General features: G+C 36.2%; 1 protein-coding gene across 1 annotated transcript; it reads left to right on the top strand.

Annotated features, from left to right (window-relative positions):
* Positions 1-215: 215 nt before the first annotated feature.
* LOC131151850 (probable glutathione S-transferase) lies at positions 216-19244 on the top strand. Its single transcript, XM_058103300.1, has 2 exons — positions 216-709; positions 18692-19244. The coding sequence occupies exons 1-2, from the start codon at positions 395-397 to the stop codon at positions 19031-19033; spliced, it is 657 nt and encodes a 218-aa protein (XP_057959283.1). The 5' UTR covers positions 216-394; the 3' UTR covers positions 19034-19244.
* Positions 19245-23358: the final 4114 nt, after the last annotated feature.

Below are 23358 nucleotides of genomic sequence, written 5' to 3' on the forward strand. Positions count from 1 at the left end.
GATTTGCACAACAAAATTAATATAACGAAAATTTTGATATGCTCTAATGTATCGAGAGTGATTGGAGAATTAAATAATAAAGTTTATTTTGGACAAGCATTTTATCGAAAAAATTAAAATTCATTGGCACGTTTGCTTACCGCATACTATACATGTTTAGATGCACAATGTAATCTATGTGCTTTTAAAAAAACTTGTTACCATAACTTGGCAATGGGGTTTTTTTAAAAAAAATCAATGCTGAAAAAACTATTTTATAAAAAAAAAAAAAAAATTTTTTTAAAAAAAGGGGTCAAAGAAGTCCAAGCATTGCATATTTTCTGTGAAAGCTCTTCCCGCTGGCATTACTTAAGCTGGCGTGCCCTCTTCGTAGCTCTTTGCTCGCTGGAAAAAAATGGCGGATAAGGTAGTTCTGCTAGATTTCTGGCCCAGCATGTTCGGGATGAGAGTCAGAATCGCCCTGGCTGAGAAGGGCGTGGAGTACGAGTATAGAGACGAAGATTTAGCAAACAAAAGTCCTTTGCTGTTGGAGATGAACCCTGTCCACAAGAAAATCCCAGTTCTCATCCACAATGGTAAACCTGTCTGCGAATCCCTCATCATCGTTCAGTACATCGACGAGGTCTGGAAGGACAAGGCGCCATTGTTGCCCTCAGATCCCTACCAGAGGGCTCACGCGAGATTTTGGGCGGATTATGTCGACCAGAAGGTATGTGTTTCTCGGTATTCGTGATTTTGGATGGGATTTTTGTTTTTGTTCATGGATATTCGCGGTTTTGCATGAGATCTTGTGGGGTTGTTTCTGGGTATTCGTGTTTTTGTTTCTAGGTCGATTTTTATGCTCTTGGAGAGTTTTCTTGATATATGTTGATTTTCTTGCCCTTTTAGGGGTTAATATGAAATTAAGCTGTAGATTTTCGTTGCCTATGATTGAGTCTTCATGTTTGCTGTGCACTTTGATTTGGGTTCTTTTGCTTCTTGTGGAGAGTATTGCTCTCTCTGTTGGAAACTTGGGAAGTAAAGGGCGACTAAATATGGTAGAATTCAGTACTTTTGTTTGTTTGGCTGCCAAGCAAAAATTGAGGGAGGAAACAACATGTATGGTAAATCATTGCACAATTTTTTCATTTTACCTATCATGACTTTTAGTTGTTCATTATCATTAGTATTTTGTTCTAGTGATTATTTATTTCTAGGATTTGTTGAAATCTGTTTTTAATTTTGTTGTTCACAGGCGTCTTTTATGCACTCTTTTGGTCAGAGAAGGTCTTCTTGTGTTGTTTTGTCTTACTATTTCATGGTTGCTGTGTACTTTGATTTCAGTTTCTTTATCTTGTTGGGGAGAGTATGCTCATTTCAAACCAAAAAATGTGAAAGGAAAGGAAGAGAAAATGTGAAGTAGAGAAAATGCATGGTAGTGACTTTTTTTTCGTTCTCTGTTTTTCATTTCCCCCTTTTATTTCCCGTCGCAACAATTGATCCACGATCTGAACAATCATGATCTGCTTGGAATGGAGAAACATTGGGGTAAAAGGAAGAAAAATAATTTAAAAGCAGGCTGTCTAGCCAAAAAAGTACTATAAGTCATGATTTCCGAATCTGTACAGCCTAGTAATTGTTTTCCATTGCGTTTCTGTCATTTTCTCGGCGACCAAATGGTCCATCGGGGGAGGAGAGAAGGGGGGAGGAGAGAAGTCTCTAGATGATGTGTTTCTTTTTGCATGATTGTGTGTTGCTTTGTTGACTTTGAGGTCGCCTCTTATCTCTCCATCACTGTGTGGCCATCTCCCTTGCTCTTTTTTTTTTTGGTGCTTTCCCAATTTCATGCCCTATGTTATTTCTCTGACAAAGTGAAATCATAACCTGATTCTGTATTTACTGTATTCTTGAAACTTGGAAAATATTGAAGACGAAGAATTGTATTTTTTCATGCTTGGTTAAAAAGAGTAAAAAGAAAAATAAAAAAAATATTAAATTAATGAAAAAAATTTAAATTTTACGCATGACTAGTACTTAGGGTTCGTTTAACTGTAGAGAATTATTTATTTATTTTTGTAAAAAAAATTACTTATTTTTTAATTTTTCAAATTTATATTAAAAAAAAAAAGGAAAATAATGAGTTTGTTTACATGTGCAAAGTAATGTTTTACTTTTTCTTATTTATAGATTCCAAAATAATTTCAAAAAAGACTACGTGTTTTTTATTTTTTTAAGAATTATATAAGGTAATATTTAAGATTATGGATTTTGGGGCTTCAATTTGGACTTCGTGGATTTAGAAGAAGCTTTATATATAATCAATACAAAATATAAGTGTAAGATTCGAATTGCATGCTCCCATATGTAAAGTAAGAGTTAGAAATCTAGAAAAATAATAAAAAGATATTTTTCAAGCTTTTTATATAAATTTGAAAAAATTGAGATTTAAGGTGGCAATTTTGTAAGTATTTAAAAATTTAAAAAAAAAAACTATTTTTAAGAACAAATAATGCGAAAACTATTTATTGTCGTTTATTTGTTTCATACTAATGTTGTAAATATGAATAATGAATTAATATTACGTATATATTTTTTGAAAAACTAAAATGATAAATGGAAATCTATTTTCCACAACTAAACGGACCCTTACTACTTTTACTTCTCTTGTTCCTAAGAAGAAAAAAATTAAGGACATGGCGCATCACACATGGTGCAAATTTTTATTTTATCTGTCAATAATAAAATGATTCGAGTCGCATGGGAGAATCACAGAAGGCAGTGAATCAAGGAGAATCGGTGAATTGAATTATTTACACCATAAGCATGAAGTTCAATTTTTTAAAATATTATGTGTCCTTATCTTACTTTTTAGTGTATCTTGAACTCTTAAACTTGGTCTTTTAGTTCAATAACAAGAAAATAGCTTAACTTGACACTTGATAGCGATAGAATGGTTAGATCATGGTATTTCTTGCTTATAGGTCTAGTTTCCTTTTATATCAATATATGTATAAGTTAAATAGTTCATGATAGGATTTAGACCAACAAAATTTGCTTGGAGGGCAAGTGAGATTCTAATTATCAACATGGATGATTCATATTTGTTGAAATTTTATTATATTTTACTATTTTACTATTTTACTTGTATTACATATATGCAAGCCATTAGGAATTGACTTTTCAAATTTTGTACCGAATCTTATAATGTATTTCTTGATTCTCAATTCATGAAATTGGGATTTCGACTCTTGATTCAAATCTCAATTTGAAAAAAAAAATGCATAATAGTCATTTCTCACTTCCCATTGTTCATTTTTTTTTCTCGCAAAAAAGGAAGAAAATTAATTTCAAAATAGGGTTTCTAACAAAAATAGTACAAAAGGTCATGATTTTCGAATTCATTCTATGGTTTTTGACCTTAATAAATGTTCTCCACTAAGTTTCTTCCATTTTCTCACCAGCCAAATGGTCTAAGAAGGGGAGGGAAAAAGTCCCTAGATGATGCGTTTCTTTTGCATGATTGTGTTTGTTGCTTTGTTGACTTCTGTCCTGTCTCTTGTTGTTCTCTCTCTCTTCCTTCTCTTTTTGTGCTTCGCTTTTTTGTGCTTTCCCAATTTCATGCCCTTTATTATTTTAAAGTGGCTGTAATCATAAGAAAATCTATTTTAATTTCTATAGTTTTAATTAATATACCTAAAAAGATTAAGTTTATATAATTGACGTTGTTGCTAGGGGTGCACAAAAATTACAGAAAAATCGAAAACCGGACCGAAACCGAACCGAAACCATAAATGGTTCGGTTTTTTGGTTTTTCGGTTTTCGGTTTCGGTTGCGGTTTCCAAAAATAAAATTTCAGTTTTGGTTTTGTTGAAACCGAATAAAAAAAAATCGAAAACTGATTTATATAAGATATATATATATATATATAAAATATGGCTAGTAAAAATATAGCATGCAATATAGCCATATAGCTACTATAGAAAATAAAAATGCTCAATAAATTTTTAAGAACTTTATGAAAAATAAATATTATTTTTGTTAAAAGTGTCCAACAGATTTTATTTTGTTAAAATTATGAGTCCCTATGAAAAATTAAAATGCTCAATAAATTTTGAACAACTTTATGAAAAATAAAGGTTATTTTTTTGTAAAAAAAATTGGTTTAAAATCAAAAAATCGCAACTGAACTGCCACATTTTTTATTTTCAATTAAAGCATAATTTCAGTTTGGTTTTGGTTTCGGTTCGAAAATCCCAAAACTGAAAAATTCCAGTTCAGTTTTCGGTTTTGGCCAAAACTGAACTGCACCGAACCGTGTACAACCCTAGTTGTTGCTTTACGATTTTATTTTTCCTTATTTGAAGATCAGGACTCGTATAAATTAATATTAACATAGTAAAGTATAATGTTTTATCAGAATTCTATGTGCACCTTGACAAGTTCCTTGTTCGTCATTGGATCTAATTTGAATGATAAATATAATTATTTATAAAATTTAGGTCACTTGCATCGTTGAGTAGCAATACTTAGGAATAAAATAGAATATAAATAGTTATTCTTGTATATTTTTGTTATTTTATTCATGATGCAACAAGAAAGGAATAAATAAATGAAGATGAAATTTAAGAGTAGTTATTTTTAGTGGTGGAAAAACTTGTCAAGGGGTTGGGTGTGGATCGAGTTGTTAGCGGGTGCAATTAAATGGGTTTGGTGTTTGGGTTGTGTTGTAATATGTGGCTCATATATTGAGTGAAACACATGTATAAAGAAAACATGGTGAGAAAAATCGAGAAGTTGGTTTGCAGAGGAAATCGTCGACGATTTTGAAGAGTTGCATCAACCGAGTCAAGCTCTGGAAGAAATCGTTGACGGTTTGGTATAGATCATTGACAATTACATCGATGGTTTGGTTTCTGGAAGAAACAGTCGACATTTTATCTAAAACCGTCGACAGTTTCAATTACAGTAAGAAATCGTCATGGTTTTGCTTGGTTACTCAGCGCTGTTTTTTGAATTTTGAAATGGGAAGTTGAATAGGTTGAGATTTTTTTTTTTAGAGGGGGGGCCTCCGAGGGTTGAAGAGAGTTAGCATATATACAATTGTTGTAACCCTTGTTCAATAAGATAGTGAAAATTACAGCTGTTTGCTCCCATGGACGTAGGCATTATTGAACCACATTAATTTTTTGTGTCATTGTTTTATTGCTTTCACATAATTTGTGTGATTGTGTTTTTGTATTATTCATCATTGGTTGCTGTATTGTACAATTGACTTCCGCGCGTTGCGCATTGATTTGAAAAACAAATTGGTATCAGAGCAATTGGTTACAATGACTTTTGTAATTTCTTCTGCAAAGTTTGATGGATCGGGAAATTCCGGATTATGGCAGAGGAGGGTTAAGGATTTGTTAGTGCAGTAAGGTATGGTGAAGATATTATACGACAGTCAACCAGAAGGCATGGATGAAACAAGTTGGAAGGAACTAGAAGCAAAAGCTGTGGCTATTATCAGACTTTGTCTGGTTGATGACGTGTTGTATCACGTCATGGATAAGGAATCTCTGGCGGCAGTTTGGTAGAAATTGGAAAGTCGGTATATGTCCAAGTTTTTGATAAACATGTTGTATACTAAGTAGAAATTGTATTGGCTTAAGATGACAAAAGGTTCGGATTTGAACAAGTACATCAATGTATTCAATTAGATCATCAGTGATTTGATGCAGGTTGATGTGAAGTTCGAGAAAAAAACAAGGTGTTGATACTACTGAATTCTTTATTTGTGTCTCATACGTATGAAAACTTAGTTACAACTTTAACGTGGGGAAAAGAAACCCTAAATTTGGAGGAGGTCACAAGTGCTCTATTATGTTTTCATCAGAAGAAGAAAGTTAGCGATGAGATTTCACAAGGTGAAAGGCTTGTGGTGAAGAGTAACCAGGAACGTGGGAGAAGCAAGTTCCGGAGCGGATCAAGTAACAATAAATCTCGATCCCAGTCTAGGAAGAAGAAGGACATATAGTATTTTAAGTGTGGGAAAAATGACATATACAACCAGAGTGTCCAGAGAGGAAGAAGGGGAATGCAAAAAATCGAGAGGGTTCATCAAAATTTGCGAATGTAGTGGAAGAAGGAGACTCAGAGAGTGGTGATGGTGATATGTTTTTTATTTCATCGGGTTCAGATTCTATCACAGATTCTTGGATCCTAGATTTGGCGTGCTCTTATCACATGACACCAAATATAGATTGGTTAAGCACCTACTGGTCAATAAATTATGGCTTTTGTTTTGATGGGAAATGATTTTTCGTGCAAAATTGTTGGAATAGGGAATATCAGAATCAAAATGTTTGATGGTGTTGTGAGAATATTATGTGATGCTAGGCATACACCAAATCTATAAAAGAATTTGATTTCATTGGGCACTTTAGATTGTAATGAGGTTAGTTACAAGTCTGAAAGTGGGTAATAAAGGTGTATAAAGTCGTCTTAATAGTGATGAAAGGACAAAAAATAGCAGGAAATATCTATACGCTACTAGGTACCACAGTTGTAGGTGGAGCTGTAGTTATAGAGTCTGAGTCAGATAATACTGTTTTGTGACATATGCGGCTAGGGCATATGGGTGAGCGTGGGATGATGGACTTTCATAAAGAGAAATCTTTTTAAGGGTGTTAAAACATGCAGGTTGAATTTCTGCAGGTATTGTGTTCTTGGAAAACATAATAGGGTGCAGTTCAACACACAAGACGGAGGGTATTTGTTGATGCAAATGCATTGCGGAAACCACACAATTGAATCCTGAAAAAGTAATGCAAGCACTTAATGATGAACAATACGGAACAAGCAATCACTCACAAAGAGAATCAATGAATCTAATAATCAAAGACACAAGATTTACGTGGTTTGGCAATGTGCCTGCGTCCACGGGAACAGTGAATGAATTTTCACTATCACAATGTCAAGCTTTCATCAAGGGTTACAAAATAATGTATATAAACCAACCCTTATGTGTATAGAAGTCTTAGAACCTATATAAATCACTCCTGTAGCAATCTCCGGACGAAAATCCTCCAAAAACCCTAATTTATTGATCTCTCGATTGAAATTTTGTGACCCGCGCCAAAAAAAATTGTCGACGGTTTCGGCCAAACCGTTGACGATTTAATGCTGATAGCTGAATACTGTAGACTAAAACTGTCGACGGTTTGATATCGAGAGCAAAGCGTCTCTTATGTCGTCGACAGTTTGATCCTACAACCAGACTCCTTGTTCTTTGCATCACTAAGCTTTCCTTGGTGCATGCGTTCCACTCAAATATGAGCCACATATCCAACAATCTCCACCTTGGTGGATATTCACCACATGGGAGAAAAAATCGAAAGCATACCGAATGCTCCACCCGAGACAATAGATTGGGACCGTTTCTCGTCTAGCACCTGGAGACGTTGATCAAGTCTAGGAAATGCTTGAACTTGTTCGTTGTGACTGGTTTTGTTAACATATTAACTGCATTGTTAGATGTGTTAACCTTTTCAAGTAGAAGTTCACCTGAAGCAATCAGCTTCTTGATCTTATGAAATCGCACATCAATGTGTTTTGTTCTCACATGATACACATGATTCTTTGCCAAGTACATGACACTCCGACTAGCACACTGCAGCCGAACCCCACCTTGCTGGACACCCAACTCCCTTACCAATCTTGTGAGTCACAACACTTCCTTGGTAGCCTCAGCCACTACCATGTACTCCAACTCAGTAGTAGATAAGGCAACGCGCGACGGCATCATAGACTAACAAATATGTCCTCCCACAATGGTAAATGTGTACTTTGTGGTTGACCTCCTGTCATCCAAGTCTCATGCGTAATTAGCATCCACGTACCCTACCATCACTTTGTTATCTTTTGAACATGATGTCATATTCGGTTGTACCCCTCAAGTACCTGAGAATTCACTTGATAGCAACCTAGTGCTGTCGACCCGGATTCGCAAAGAACTTGCTCACCACGTTGACAACCTGTGTCAGGTCTAGTCTCGTATATACCATGACATACATCAGACACTCCACTGCACTAGTATAGGGGACCTTCAACATATCACGAACCTCATCGTCCGTTATTAGGCACTTGACGGTAGACAGCCTGAAATGACTCGCCAACGGTGCGCTTCGATTTAGCATTAGTCATGCTAAACTTCTCCAACACCTTCTCCACATAGCCGCCCTAAGACAACCATAGTTTCTCTGCAGCTCTGTCTCTGCGAATCTCTATGCCCGGAATCCTCTTGGTTGCACCCAAGTTTTTCATGTTCAACTCTTTTCCCAACAGAGTCTTCAACTGATTTACCTCAGTCATGTGTTTAGCAGCAATCAGCATGTCCTCGACATAAAGCAACATAAATATGAGAGAACCATCCTCAAGACTTTTCACATAGACGCAACAATCGTACTCACACCTCCTATAGCCAATACGGATCATATAGGCGTCAAACCTTTTGTACCGCTGCCTCGAAGACTGCTTCAGCCTGTAAAGTGACTCTTTTAGTTTACAAATGACGTGCTCCTGTCCAAGTTGGCGGATGTGTCATATAAATCAACTCCTCCAAATCACAATGGAGGAACGTTGTCTTTATGTCCATCTATTTTAGATGCATGTCATATTGCGCCACCAGTCCTAACACTACCTTGATGGAAGTGTGCTTGACCACAAGGGAGAAGATTTCATCATAATCAACTCCCTTCCTCTACGAGTATCCCTTTGCTACCATGCGAGCCTTGTACTTCTCTTTTTCATTTTTCAAAACTACTTCTTTCTTCATGTACACTCATTTGCATCCAATTGCCCTCTTTTCAACTAGAAGCTCCACCAAAACCCACGTCTAGTTTTTAAGCAATGATTCCATCTCCTCCCACTAGAGCGCCTATCCAACTACCCTTCTCTTGGTCGTGCACCGTCTCTTGAAAGGTAGTAGGATCCTGTTGCTAGTAATAAACGCATAAGACACCAGATCATCAAATTCGTACTTAGGGGGTGGTCTAATGATGCTTCTGGGTCTATCTACAACTATACCACGACGCAGCTGCTGATCATCCGAGCTAAAACTCCATGTGTTATGAACATCGTCATCTCCATCCTGAGTTTCAGACTCCACCTATACCGCCGACTGATCTCTCGAGCTAGAACTCCTTGCATTTTCGCCTTAAGTCTCCAACTCCACCTGAACCATATGCTTCTTGCTGCTATGATTTTCTGTCACTTGTTTCTCTTCTTCTTCCTAAATATGCCACAACATGTCTTTCTCATTGAAAACGATGTCTCTTCTAATCATCACCTTGTTTGCCACTGGATCCCACAACTTGAACTTTTTCACGTCTTCGTGGTATCCTAGAAAGATGCACCGTTTTGACTTCGCCTCAAGCTTTTATTTCTCCTCACCAGGAATGTGTGCATAGGTTGGACTCCCAAATACTTTCAATCTAGAGTAGTCTACCTCGTTACCTGTCCGCACCTCCTCTGCAACTTTCCCATCTTGTGATGCCTGTGGTGATCTGTTTACCAATAAACAAGCCATACTAGGCCTAGAATTTCATAGCGAGCACAACATTCAACTTGAGACACCGAGCCCTTTCAGCTATGATTTGGTTCATTCTTTTCGCCACACCATTTTGTTGTGGTGTTTGGCATACTGTAAAATGTCTCCTTATGTCATGCTGCTCACAGAACTCTCTGAAACTTGAGTTTGTGTACTCAGTTCCATTTCCTGTCATCAGGAACTTAATCTTTCTCCCGGTCTGGATTTTCACCTCAGCTTTCCACATTTTAAACTTGACAAACATCTCCGACTTGTGTCGCATTAAGTACACCCAGACCTTCCGTTAGTGATCATCGATGAAACTCATGAAATACACATCCCCCTCGTGATGCCACTCTCATCACCCCCCAAACATTTGAATTATTGTAGTCTAGTATTCCCTTCATCTTGTGCGTGGCTGTCATGGATTAAACTCTATTATACTTTCCAAGCACACAGTACTTGCAGAAATCCAGCTTACATAATTTGACCCCCTTCAAAATATTTCTCTTGTGAAGTTCCTTCTTTCCACACTCACCCATATGCCTTAAACGCATATGCTACAAAATGGCACTGTCACACTCAGCTTTTGCGGCTGCAACTCCACCTACAACCGTTGTACCCATTATTGTGTATATATTCCCCAGTACTCTCTTCCCCTTCATACGGTCAGAACGCCTTTGCTAACCTTCATTACCCTACCTTCAAATTTGTTACTAAACCCGTTACAATCCAAGGTGCCTAACGAAACTAGATTCTTCATCAACTTCAGTATGTGCTTAATATCAAATAACGTCCTCACCACACCATCATACATCTTGATTCTGATATTTCTCATCTTGAAAACTTTGCATGCAACATCATTTCCTATCAGAACGAGACTAAAACTCACCAATATGCACGTAGTGAACTAGTCTTTGTTGGGCATCATATGATAAGAACACCTCGAGTCCAAGATCCAAGAATCTGCAAACTCATTCGACCCAGATGAAATCGAGAGCATATCACCGTCACTGCTCCCAAAGTCTTCTTCTACTACATTCGCCATGTTTGACGAACCTTCTTTGTTTTTAGCATCCCCATTCTTCCTTTCCAAACAATCGGGTTTTATGTGCCCTTTTTTTCCCACACTTAAAAACACCGCATGTCCTTCCTCTTCCTGGATTTGGACAGAGTCCTATTGTTGCTTGACCCACCTCGAAACTTGCTCCTCCCATGATCCTAATACCCCTTCGTCATGAGCCCTTAACCATGTGAACTCTCATCACTGGTCTTCTTCCTCTGATGGAACCCCAGCAATGCACTCGTGATATCCTTCAACTCCAGGGTTTCTTTCCCCCATGTATGAGTCGTAACCAGATTCTCGTATGTTGGAGACCTCGATAGGGAATTGAGCAGCATCAACGCTTTGTCTTCTTCCTTAAACTTCACATCAACTCGCTTCAGATCACTAATGATCTGACTAAATGTGTTGATGTGTTGAGTCAGGTCCGAACCCTTTGCCATCTTAAGCCAATATAGTTTTTGCTAAAGATACAATTTGTTCGTCAATGACTTGGACATGTACTGGCTTTTTAGTTTCAGCCAAATTTCTGCCGGCGATTCCTCATCCATGACGTGATACATCACTTTATCGGCCAAACAATGTCGGATAGTGGACACAACTTTCGCTTCCAACTCGTGTCGTCCATGCCTTCCAGTTTCTTTTTATGTAGTGCCTTCACCATACGTTGCTATACTAGCAAGTCCTTAACCCTCCTCTGTCAAAGTCCAAAATTTCTCGTTCCATCAAATTTATTAACATCGAACTTCACCGAAGAGATCCCAGTCATTGCATCCAATAGCTCTGATACCAATTTGTTGATGCAAATGCACAGTGGAAACCACACAATTGAATCCCGAACAAGTAATGCAAGTACTCAATGATGAACAATATGGAACAAGCAATCACTTACAAAGAGAATCAACGAAAGCAATAATCAAAGATACAAGATTTACGTGGTTCAACAATGTGCCTATGTTCACGAGAGTAGTGAATGAATTTTCACCATCAGAATGTCAAGCTTTCATCAAGGATTACAAAATAATGTATATAAGCAAACCCTTATGCGTTCAAAAGTCTTATAACTTATCTAAATCACTCATGTAACAATCGTTGGAGGAAAATCCTCCAAAAACCCTAATATTCTGATCTCCCGATTCAAATTCCGTGACATGCACCGAACGAAACTATCGACGGTTTGTTTAATGCCGAGAGTTGAATCTTGTAGACTGAAACCATCGATGGTTTGATACCAAGAGCAAATCATCTCTAATACCGTCGACCAATCCGTTGACGGTTTGATCCTACAACTGGCCTCCTTGTTCTTTGCATCACTAAGCTTTCGTCAGTGCATGCGTTCCACTCAAATATGAGCCACATATCCAACAGGATTTGACTATATTCATTTAAATCTTTGGGGGCTAGTAAGGGTAGCAACATGGGGAGGATATATGTACTTTGCGAGTTTTACCGACGATTACTCACAAAATTTCTTGGTGTACTTCATGCGGCACAAGTCAGAGACATTTGTCAAGTTCAAATTGTGAAAAATTGAGATGGAAAACTAGACTAGTAGGAAAATTAAATGTCTCAGGTCAGACAATGGAATTGAGTACGCTGATTTGAGGTTGAATGCAGGGGCTTGCAAAGACACCACAACAGAATGGTGTGGCAGAAAGGATGAACATAATTATAGCTGAAAGAGCTCGGTGTTTCAGGTTGAATGCGGGGCTTGTAAAGAACTTATGGGCAGAGACAGTAAATATGACATGTTTCTTGATTAACCGATCACCAAGGACATTACTAGATGAGAAAGTTGTAGAGGAGGTGTGGGCAGGCAGTGCGGTGGACTACTCTAGTTCGAGAGTATTTGGATGTCCAGCCTATGTGCACATTTCTAGTGAGAAGAGATTGAAGTTTGATGCAAAGTCTAGACAGTGTATCTTTTTGGGGTATCAGAAAGGTGTGAAAGTGTTCAAACTGTGGGATCCAAAAACAAACAAGGTGGTGATGACGTGGTTTTTGATGAGAAAGCCATGTTGTAGTTTACTCAAGAAGAAGAAGAAGAAGAAGAAAAAAAAAAACATGTGCCAGAAAATTGCAGCAGCAATGAGCATGTGGTGCAGGTGGAGTTAGAGACTCAGGGTAGAGATGAAAATGTTCAGAATGCAGGAAGTTCTAACTTGAGAGACCAGAAACATCATAGTATGGCTATACACAAGCCTATCAGGCCACCCCCTAGGTATAGATTTGATGATTTGGTTTATTATGCCCTCATTACTAGTGGCAAGGATCCTACTACTCTTCAAGAGGCGGTACACAATCAAGAGAAAAGAATATGGATGGGTGCTATGGTGGAGGAGATGAAGTTATTGCATAAAAACCAGACGTGGGAGTTGGTGAAGCTTCCAGAAGGGAAGGGAGCGATAGGATGCAAATGGGTATATGAAGAAAGAAGTGGTATCAGAAAAAAAAAAAAAAATAAGATGGAAAACTTCAAGGTTCGGTTAATAGCAAAGAGCTACTCGTAGAGGAAAGGTGTAATGACTTGCCTATTTTACCAATTTTTTTTTTTCCTTCCATAATAATATCTAATATAATAATCCTGACAATTCATAGTCAACCTGGATCCATGGGCACCAGAGATATACCTGAAATACAACACGAATACCTAAGCAATGGGAAACGTAAAATCATATATAAATCAAATCATCCAACCAACACAATACCAGAGTTCTACTACAACTATCATATACATATACCCATCCCAAAATAACCAAAAAGTGCCCTAGGGTCACGACCCAAAAATCCATCTGACCTTACAAAATGGCTTACCCTTTAGACAGGGTAGAATAGTCGAACTCTAACGCTGCGGAGCTCTATCCGCTCTTCTATCTAGGGCTCCTGAAATGTTTATATAGATGAGGTGAGACACCTCTCAGTAAGAGAAATAAACTAATATCAATGTGTGACAACATGAGTATTTTCGTGTTATACATATAACGGTACATAAAATATATTTGACAAAATTGTCAGTATCATATATAGATAAAACATAATTTTTATTAACATGAGATAACATACTGAGTTTCTATACATGAAATCATCATATATAATTGTACATAAAATAACACCTTAGATGGATGGCTGGCTGGTGTAATGTCTTACCCCCACATGACTAGGTTGTGCAGCCTGAAGGCGGGACCTAGCAATGGTTGGCCGACCACGTTAGATTAACATAAATCTGTAAGTATGATGGGTCTGCCCCTCCTAGTCCAGATGTCAGAGGATGCATGCACTACCATAAAACCACATTGATTGCCGATCTCCCACTGTCCCTTACGACATGTGGTAGCACTAATATTTATATGATTGTGATCATATAGTTACGGTACCGTGCTTCGTGAAAGTCTAAACCAACTCATCTGGGTTCTGATAACATATAGTAGATCTCAAATATTATACATAGTTGTTTCATAATAATATTTGTCAAAATAACATTCTCATGAATTTTTGCATATCATAATGTATAAATCGCGGCCCTTACGTCGGCATTTGTATTTTGTAAAAGACGGCCCTTACGTCGAAAAAAAAAAACAAGAAAACTTCGCCCCTTACGCCAGCATAACATATCATATAACTTCGGCCCTTATGCTGGCATATTATATAAAACTGTGGCCCTTATGCCAACATATATTTAACATACATAGTTCGAAACTTCTGTACTGTTTCAATAACATACTTTAAACATACTTGGAAATACTGACTTAGTTTATCCCCTTAACTGACTTATGGAAAAGCCAACAAATTACTCTAAAATTACACCCGTGTGTTCCCCAGTTCAACGCCCTGAAATTTGCATTGCCCCCAGCAAAACTTCATTATATACCTATTTATTACCTTCCTCAACCCAGAAATACCAAATACCTTAATAAATATTAAAATAATTAATTTACTCAAATTTTGGGATGGTTCCCAAGTTGACCTGACCTACAAATCACTCCAACAGATGTGAAGAGAATCTTCCCAGGATTGACGTGGCGGCTTTAAATTGTCGAACAGGCGAAGAACGGGGCCGAAATCGAAGAGAGAAGGGGAGTGAGTTGTAGGAGAGAGAGAGAGAGAGAGAGAGTTTCTATAAAAATTTTCCGCAGAAAAATGAGGTTTTAAGCTTATATAGAAAGCTTGTCCACGTGGACTTGTCGACGAGTCACATCTCCTCGTCGATGTGTTAATGAAGGGAGCTCGTCGACGAACATCTTCTCATCGCCAACGAGTTTTAGAGTCCAGAAACCGTCCTTTCGATAACTTCTCATTAACGAGGCGCATGTCCCCGTCAACGAGTTTAATTGTTATAATTCCTTGGATCTCTACAAAAGAGTTGATTATGATGAGATCTTCTCTCTTGTGGTCAGACACAATTCCATCAAGGTAGTGTTGGGATTGGTGACGCATTTCAATATGCATTTGGAGCAGATAGACGTAAAGATAACGTTTCTTTATGTTGATTTGGAGGAGTTGATTTACATGGTACAACTAGAAGGGTTTAATCAACCTGAACAGGTGCACTTTGTTTGTAAATTGAAGAAATCACTTTACGAGCTGAAGCAATCTTCGAGGCAATAGTACAAACGTTTGGACTCCTACATGATCCGGATTGGCTACATGAGGTGTGAGTATGATTACTGCGTTTATGTGAAGAGTCTTGATGACGGTTCACTTATTTTTCTGTTGCTTTATGTGGATGACATGTTGATTGTGTTGAAAAGTATGACTGGGGTTAATCTATTGAAAAATCTTTTTGAGCAAAGAGTTTGACATGAAGGATTTGGATGCGGCTAAGAAGATTCTTGGGATGGAGATTCGTAGGGTCAGAGTTGTAGGGAGATTGAGGTTATTTCAGGGTAGGTATATGGAAAGGGTGTTGGAGAGGTTTAGCATGGATAATGCAAAAATGGTGAATACACTGTTGGCGAATCATTTTAGATTTTCTACCACCGAGTGCCCAAAGACAGATGATGATGTTCGTGACACGTCAAAGGTCTCATATAGGGGTGACCAAACGATCGATTTGGTCAAATTCGGTTGATTAATCGAATTAATTGAAAATTTTGAGTTAATTATTTCTGTTAACCGAATCGATAGAACACAATGATTTGAAATTAATTATTGAGAACATAATATAATTGTAATTTTTTTACAAATTCCAGCTTAATTAAGCAGCTTATACTAATAATATCATAGCAGACCAGTGATTAGATCAAAATGGTATTTCAAAATTCAAATAATTGAAAATTAAATTCTCAAAATCAATTAGGAAAACCATGGAAAGCCTAGCTTGAGGATCAAATCTGATGGAGTTGTTTCCATTTGGGGGTTCAGCCTAGGGTGAGGTTGTGTTACAACGTGAAAGAATTGTAAGACAAAAATTGAAAATGGAGGTAGAATAGATAGAAAATAAAAGAAGAATTGAGAGGTAAAGTCGTACTTGTGCAAGAGAACCAGCGACCATGGTTGCAATAGGCAGCAGTGGTGGTTGCGACTGGAGGCTCGTGAATGGCTGGAAGCGGAGCAATGTGCAATCGTGTGTAAAAGAGAGATAGAGAGAGAGATCAGCGACTTATAGCCCACGAGAACTAGGAAGATAAGGGAAGAGCCGAAGAGGGCCAAAAGGCAAGAGGCCAAGACTCAAAAGGGAACTCAGGAAAGAGGGATTCGGGATCGGGACGGGAATTGGGAAGAGGGGCTCAGGCGAAGCCGCAAAGAGGCGATTCGTGAAGAGGGAGAAGTGAGAAGTGAGAAGTGAGAAGTGGAGAACTCAGACCTAGTCACCTAGGGGCTACGGCAGTGCAAAGGACACAAACAGTCGGAAGACTCGACTAATTTTAACTAGCCCCCATCTGCCTTTAACATTATATATATTACTAATTCATATTTAAATTTTAATTAATTAACCGAATTAAAGTTCCTTATAATCGAATCGATAATCGAATACCCGAAATTTGGTAAATCCATAACCAAACCAAACCAAACCGAATCGACCAAAATTGGTCGATTAATTTGGGTTTCCCCAAATTATGCTCACCACCTAGTCTCATATACTAGTGGAGTGGGGTACTTGATGTATGCTATGGTATGTACAAGACTGAATCTGACACAAGCTGTCAGTGTGGTAAGTTTCTTTCAAATCCAAGTCAACAACATTGGGATGCAGTCGAGTAGATTTTCGGATGCTTGAGGAGTACTGTAGACTATGACATCATATTTGGCAGGCAATAGAGTGATCATTCAATTGTGGGATATGTGGATGCAGACTATGCAGGGGACTTGGATGATAGAAGGTCTATAACAAGGTATGTGTTCACTTTGTGGGAGGGCTTATTTGTTGGAGGTCCATGGTACAGTCTTTAGTTGCACTATCTATAACTGAGTCGAAGTATATGGCAGTGGCCGAAACTGCCAAGGAAGTGTTGTGGCTTACAAGATTGGTCAAGGAGTTTGGTATTCAGTAAGGTGGAGTTCAACTGCATTGTGATAGTCAGAATGCCATTTATTTAGCGAAGACCTAGGTGTATCATGCGAGGACCAAACACATAGATGTAAGGTTTTACAGGATCATGGAATTGGTTGCTTCTAGTGAACTACTACTTGGGAAAATTCACACTTTTGACAAAGCCTATTATAATGGACAAATTCAAGCATTGCTTGGACTTGATCAACGCCTCCAGTTGCTAGATGAGAGGTGTTCCAACCTATTGTCCTAGGTGGAGCAGTGAGTTATGTTTTTTCGTTTTCTTCTAAAGGGTGTATATTTGTCAAGGTGGATATTGTTGTAATATGTGGCTTATATATTGAGTGGAACACATGTACAAAGAAAACATGGTGAAAAAAACATAAAAGCTGGTTTGCAGAGAAAATCGTTGACTGTTTTGAAGAGTTGCATCGACGGAGTCAAGCTTTGGAAGAAACCGTCGACAGTTTGATAGAGATCATCAACGATTACATCAATGGTTTGATCTTAGGAAGAAACAATCGACGTTTTGTCTAAAACTATTGGCAGTTTCAGTTTCAGTAAGAAACCGTCAATGGTTTTGTCTGAAACAATCTCAGTTACTCGATGCTTTTTTTTGAATATCAAATTAGGAAGTTGAATAGGTTGGGCTTTCGAGGGGAAAACCTCTGGGGGTTGAAGAGGGTTAGTATATGTACAATTGTTGTAACCTTTGTTCAATAAGATAGTGAAAATTATAGTCGATTGCTCTTGTGGACATAGGCATTGTTGAAGCACGTTAATCCTTTGTGTCATTGTTTTATTGCTGTCATATAATCTTTATGATTGTGTTTCCATATTATTCATCGTTGGTTGTTGCATTGTACAATCGATTTCCGTACTTTGCGCATTGATTTGCGCAACATGTTGATTAGTTTATAAATAGGTATGTAGAACATAAATTTGAACCTACCTAATTAGTTGAGGACTATAAAGAGGTACCTGCTAATAAATATATAATACTGTATTTAAAATTTTCTTTTATATTTCAACGTAAAATACGAGTTAAAATTCTAGAAATACTACCTATTTGGATTATTATTATTATTATATTTTTTAGTATTTTTGTAAATTTTGAATTAATTTTTTTCAAAAAAAATAGAATCTATGGGTAGAATGGGCAACTTATGGGATACCTAACTTGAAACTGTTCAACCCATTGAACAAATAGGTTTGGTTTGGGTTGACCTGATTATAAATAGGTCACTTGTTGAGTATTGGTCCGTTTTGCCACCCTTAGTTATTTTTTTCTAATCCTTGTTAGTGCTATTTTCTCAATTATGATAATATATATTTTTTCAATACTCGTTGAGTATTGGTCCATTTATTATTATTATTATTATTATTATTATTATTATTACTTTGCTTTAGAATTTGTAATTCACCAAGAATGGGTGAGAGGTGTTTATGTGTGGACACCCCCCCCCCCCCCTTCCCTCGGTACTGTGGTCGCACACCCGTGAATACACCACTGTGATTACTGAGCGGCAAATCTATCTTTGCATTTCACTTTTATATAATGGTTGAAACTGTACATTTTGAGTTGCAGCTATACGTGCCAGCGAGGAAGCTGACATGGTCGCCGGAAGAATGCGAGGCTGCGGGGAAGGAGTTCATTGGAAGCCTCAAGATGCTGGAAGGAGAGCTCGGAGAGAAGCCCTTCTTCAGTGGCGAGACCTTTGGGTTCGTGGACATTGCTCTGATCACATTCTACAGCTGGTTCAAGGTATACGAAACCTGCGGCAACCTAAGTGTGGAGTCGGAGTGCCCCAAGCTGATAGCATGGGCCAAGAGGTGCCTGGGCAGGGAAAGTGTGGCCAAGTCCCTTCCTGACCAGGACAAGGTCAGTGGCTTCATTGCCCAAGTGAGACAGGAACTTGGGTTGAAGTAGGGTTTATGTGTTGGTTGGGGCTGTGGGTTGGGTTGTCTTATAATTGTCTTAAATATCTTTAATGGTGCCACTTTGCATTTTGTTGTTGTTGTTGTTGTTGGTGATGGTGATGTTGAAGCCACATAGGAGCGTCTTCTCTTCTGGTCAGCATGGTTATTGTTGTGTCCTGCTTGTTTATATATGGATGAGACACTTGGGTGTGTCTTGAATATTGAATCTCTCTTATATCTTGCATTATTGCATAGGCATCATACTCATGTTTTCGGAATCATTGCTTGAGGATACTAAAGTTTCCATTTGGAACTTAGAGAGGAATGAAAAATATCAAGAAATTTATATTTTCATATTTGATTATCAAAATAAAAAACATACTAAATTCATGACAAAATTTTGATTTTAAAGTATTATGGAATTCTCATTTTTATGTTTGGTTATCAAGAAAAAAAAGAGAGAAAATTTGCATATATATATATATATATATATTAAGTTTATAGACAAAAATTTAGTCTTATATATTATTAATATTTAGTTTTTTTAAATTTTACTCATATTAAAACAAATTTTCATTTTTATAGTATTTAATAGAAAATGAAGTTATGAGGGCAGCTTTCATTTTGCCTTGCATTTCCTCCTCCCTGTGGTATGATCATTAATCTTTATGTTTAGTCATATGATATTTTAAAAAAGCTAAAGGTACATGTCATTAAATAATAGTATTTAATTAAAAATTATCTTTTATAAATTTAAGGGCATAAGAATATAATGCTTTTTTTCTAAAGGAGAGCTAATCGATATCTACTAAAAAGTCGATTCTGAAAGTTAAAAATCATTTTATCAAGATAAGTTTGTCTCTCGTAATAGGGATGTATTTGCCAATAATTTAAATTCATGTATAATAACTTTTGTTTTTTAAGTGCAAGCTTCTCCTTGCTTACTAGAAAACAATCTTTAAAAGGAAATGGTAATTGGGCCTTTTTTTTATAAAAGCTACAAGAAAAGATCACTAGTCTTTTAAAAAAAAACAAAAAAGAAATAATAAATCTCTTTTATTGACAATATTTATAGCTCTACTAAAAATTGAAAATTTGTTGTTTAAACTCGAGAATTCTAAATCTTTTAAAAAAAATTATACTTTTTGAAAAAATAAAAATTGATTGATATTCGTCAATAGAATTTCGTGCACTCGATTTAAATTTGAACAAAATTTAATATAATTTTGTATTCTATTTTATCCAAATCTAAGGTCTCTTAAAAACAGAAGGTTAAAGTATGATAATTACGTTTTATAAGCACAAATTACTCTTGAAAATAATTTTTTTTTTTTTTTTTTTAAAAGGGAAAGTAATTGTAACATTTTGTAAAAGGTTGTAAGCATACTTTCTAAAATAAGAGTAAATTTCTTTTTGGGACAACATTTCTTATCATCTCTTTTAGTGATAACTAGAAATTAAATTTGTATCTTTTTTAACACGATTTCTCTGAGTATAAGAAAACATACATCATCACGTCCAACTGATGCACGGAAGTTGTGTCCGTATTCCGGACTTTACCTGATCAGTGAGACCTAGGGGGAGGATGCTGATCCGTAAGTTTGGTATCATACCAGGGGGTCTGAAGGGCTTGTTGGTGGCTGGAGTTCTTATGTAATATTAATAATAAAAAAACATACATCATCAATAAAATTTGAAATTATTTTTCTAAACCTAATTTCTCTTAGGTCATATTTGGAAAAAGAGTGACAGAAAGGAAAGAGAAGTATGAAGCAATTCATGTTTTCATGTTTGGTAATCAAAAAAGGTAAGGAAGAAAACAAGAAATATGTCAAATCAATTAATAAAATTTTAATTTTATGCATGATTAACATTTCATTTTTCTTAATTTTTAATTGTATTAAAATAAAATTTTATTTTTAATATTGTTTGGTATAGAGAGAAAATATAATGAAAAATAAATTATCTTTTATTTTCTCCTATCAAAATTCTTGATCCATGTATAATAACTTGTGCTTTCTATGTACAAATCCATTTTTATTTTTTATTTTTTCGCTAGGAAAGATTACTAATCAACAAAAGCAAAGGAAGAGAAGAAGAACAAAAACAAGGGAAGGGAAAGTTGTTGGGAAGGAGGGGAGGCCTTGAGAGAGGAGCTGAGAACAAAGGTAAAAGATGACTACTCTGGGCGGCCCTTTACCTATCTTAGAACTAGATCAAAATGTTCTCCCAATCATTGTGAGACAGAAAAAACATTAATCATTTGTTTGGTATGCTATAATACAATTTGAAAAATGTGTGGTTCAAATTCTATTCCTTAGGTTCCCAACATGTCTTCAAATTCTATTCCTTAGGTTCCCAACATGTCTTTTATCCTTACTCAATGAGTTTAAATAAAGTTCACACTGAGTGGAGTAGTTCGCCTCCAAAAATCTCGTCTCATGAGAGCTAAAGGTATTACACTTCTATATATTCCTAAAAGTAAAGTCCGAGTAAGAGGCTCATAAAAATTTGTGTTTATATATTTTTTTTGAAGTCTATCCCCTTAACACCCACATATCATTAGTGTAATGGTCCTAAAAATAATATGCATGAAAGTGTAAAAAAAAAAAAAATTTTAAATTAATTAATTAAATAATTATTAATAATTAACAAAATAATATAATATAATATTGTAATATTATATATATATATATCAAGGAAGTTGGACTTCTTGAAGTCTCCTTTCTCCCCCCTTCTCACGGTTCTCTCACCGCTCTTCGTTTCTCTCTCCACACACTTTCTCTCTCTCTCTGAATTTTTCTTACATTTCTCCACTAAGTTGAAGAATAGACATCATTCCCGGGTCCAAGCTCTGCTCTTTAACAATTTAACTGGAGAAATTTCATCATCTGCACGTCGTAGGCACCACTCTAGGATTAGAGTAAATTAGATTATGTCAGATTTTACTTTAAAATATGTCTGAATTAAATTGATTACGTTAATTTAATTATATCCTTATGCTTGAATTAAATTGTACTACAGAGATTTGATTGTAGGAACCCGAACGTGAAAAATAAAGGAAAATGAATATAAAGGGGATAAATAAAAGAAAATAAAAAAAGGAATTGGGGAAGTCGAGGCCAAATCCTGATTGTCATTTATCCTGTATTTCTCATTTGTTCATATTCTCATCTTTGACATTTCGTAGCATTTCACTTTACATGGTTATTTCCCATTTTACATTGTTCATATTTCACATTTCATTTCCCTTTCATTTCATTCTTTTCATTCATTTCATGCATTCGTGCTACAGCTCCTTTTAGTTGTACATCAGTTAGCCTACATAGAAATGCGTTAAATCAGCTTAGCCTACATAGAAATGCGTTAAATCAGCTTAGCCTACATAGAAATGCGTTAAATCTGCTACTACAACTCCTTAGTTGTTCATCAGTTAGTTGACATAGATATGTGCTAAATCTGCAACTATAGCTCCTTTCAGCTGTATATCAGTTAGTTCACATAGATATGCGCTAGCCTACTACTATAATTCCTTTTAGCAGTCATCAGTTAGTCTACAGCTCCTTTTAGTTGTTCATTGTTTTCATGATTACATTAACAATCACATGCAGCATAATTCATACAACATTTTTATTCTCAGCGCATTCCTTGTATAACCTGCATCACATACATCTAACATAATTTACACAGAATTTCCATTTTACTCATGCCACACAATTTAGTAGTAAAATTCATACATTTCATAGAAAATAATTCAACCTATATTTAATATTCATATATTAAAAATATACCTTTAATTTATTACATAATTATCTTGAAAAATCTTTTACTTTCATCAGTTCATTTTCATATATACATAACTAATAAAACAGTCTTATGCTCAAAAATCATAATTTAAACGGTTGACATTTTAAACCCATAAGAAAACATATACATATATACCTAACATAATTCATTTATCCGTTTAATTAATAAAACCTGGTTTAATATAGATTCCCCCTTACCTGGTTTCTTAAACTATGCCAACAGGGATCCCAAAAAGATATCTACAGCGCTTACCCGAACCCTGAATCAAAATCCTAGTTTCATTAAATCAACCCTAAATAAAATATTATTTTAACATTTCTTACGCCCATAAATTCCAAATAAACAATTAAACTCTCAAATATAAACAATTTACTTAATTCCTTAAATCTCACTCTCGCTTTGGAGTGGTGCCTAAGATACCTAAATTGAAAATTTATTCCTGCCAAAATGATGATGATCAAGACTAGGACCCCATGGTGGTGCCCAATTGCTGGTTTAGCTGAAGATTTACAGAAAAATTAAGGAAAA

This window comes from Malania oleifera, chromosome 3 (genome assembly GCF_029873635.1).
Source record: "Malania oleifera isolate guangnan ecotype guangnan chromosome 3, ASM2987363v1, whole genome shotgun sequence".
NCBI classification, from domain to species: Eukaryota; Viridiplantae; Streptophyta; class Magnoliopsida; order Santalales; family Ximeniaceae; genus Malania; species Malania oleifera.